Source organism: Passer montanus, unplaced genomic scaffold, assembly GCF_014805655.1.
Source record: "Passer montanus isolate IOZ18808 unplaced genomic scaffold, ASM1480565v1 scaffold233, whole genome shotgun sequence".
In the NCBI taxonomy this organism is placed as follows: domain Eukaryota; kingdom Metazoa; phylum Chordata; class Aves; order Passeriformes; family Passeridae; genus Passer; species Passer montanus.
Window position 1 is genome coordinate 221,019 of NW_024366959.1, and position 1,096 is coordinate 222,114.

Sequence of the window (1,096 nt, forward strand, 5' to 3'; positions counted from 1 at the left end):
GGGGCTCGGGGCGGGGGGCGGCGGGGCGCGGGACGCGCTGCAGGGAGCGCGGCACCACGTCCGGCGGCAGCCGCAGGTACTGGCGCAGGTGAGCCACGCCGGCGTCCGTCAGGTACCAGTAGAGGTGTCGCCAGGCCGCCGTCTGTCGCACGAGGCCGCGGGAGCGCAGCGAGGCCATGGCGCGCCGCACCTCCACGTTGGCCACGCCGGGCAGCTGCGGGTGGGTGCGCCGGGGGCAGCCGTCCCGCTCCCCGACCAGCACGCCCTCGCGGAACAGCAGCTCCAGGATGGAGCGGAGCCGCTCCAGCGGCATCAGCATCCCCGCCACCATGGCGCGGGCAGCGGGGCTCGCTCACAGCTCCACGGAGCCCGGCAGCGCCTCGTATGGCACAGCCCAGCACGGCCCGGCACAGCCCAGCACGGCCCGGCACAGCCCAGCACGGCCCGGCACGGCCCAGCTCACTACGGCACGGCCCAGCTCACTACGGTCCGGTACCGCCCAGCACGACTCAGGTGGTCCAGCCCAGCGCGGTACGGTCCAGTTCGGCCCGGTACGGCCTGGCACAGCTCGGCGCAGTCCGGTACAGCCCCGTATGGCCCGGCACGTCCCGGCGCGATCCGACGCGGAGCGGCGCTGGCTGCCGGCACGGCGGGAGCGGCTGCGGCTCCACCCCCGGCCGGGGGGGTCAGGGGGGGCCCCAGGCCCAGCCCTGACTCACCACCGGCCCCTCCCCGGCCCCGGCTCCCGCCCGGGGGGGGCACGGCCGGAGCCGCCTCCCCTTCCCCCCCCTGCCCCGACCCACCCGGCCGGTTCCTGCGTGGGAACCCCCGCGGGTCCCGCCCCGCCCCGGCACCGGCACCGGCCCCGCGGAGTGCCCGGGGCGACCCTGGGTCGGGAACGGGGTGTCCCTGAGCCGCGGGGATCCTGGAACCCATCCCGAGGGGGACACCGAGCTGCTGAGCTGGGGAGGGGCACCCTGAGCCTGGGGAGGGGTCCTGAGCCTGTCCCCGAGCTCGGGAGAGGACCGTGATCCTGGGGTCGCTGAGGGGGGGGGGGGTCGCGGGCAGCTCCGGGCCCCCCCGGCAACCCCCCGCG

At 78.1% G+C, this 1,096-nt stretch overlaps 3 protein-coding genes across 3 annotated transcripts in view; all 3 read right to left on the reverse strand.

Annotated features, from left to right (window-relative positions):
* The window catches only part of LOC120502887 (40S ribosomal protein S10b-like), a 1,364-nt gene extending 921 nt beyond the window's left edge, over positions 1 to 443 (reverse strand). Inside the window, exon 1 of the mRNA XM_039710848.1 lies at positions 6 to 443. Coding sequence (XP_039566782.1) covers positions 6 to 331 — 326 coding nt within the window. The 5' untranslated portion in view covers positions 332 to 443. The remainder of the gene's footprint in view (positions 1 to 5) is intronic.
* The window catches only part of PLEC (plectin), a 95,568-nt gene that overhangs the window by 84,833 nt on the left and 9,639 nt on the right, over positions 1 to 1,096 (reverse strand). The gene's annotated exons all lie outside the window — the stretch shown is intronic.
* Positions 463 to 1,096, reverse strand: part of LOC120502892 (40S ribosomal protein S10b-like) — a 1,137-nt gene continuing 503 nt past the window's right edge. Inside the window, exon 2 of the mRNA XM_039710853.1 lies at positions 463 to 814. Within this exon, the coding sequence (XP_039566787.1) occupies positions 463 to 814 (352 nt within the window). The remainder of the gene's footprint in view (positions 815 to 1,096) is intronic.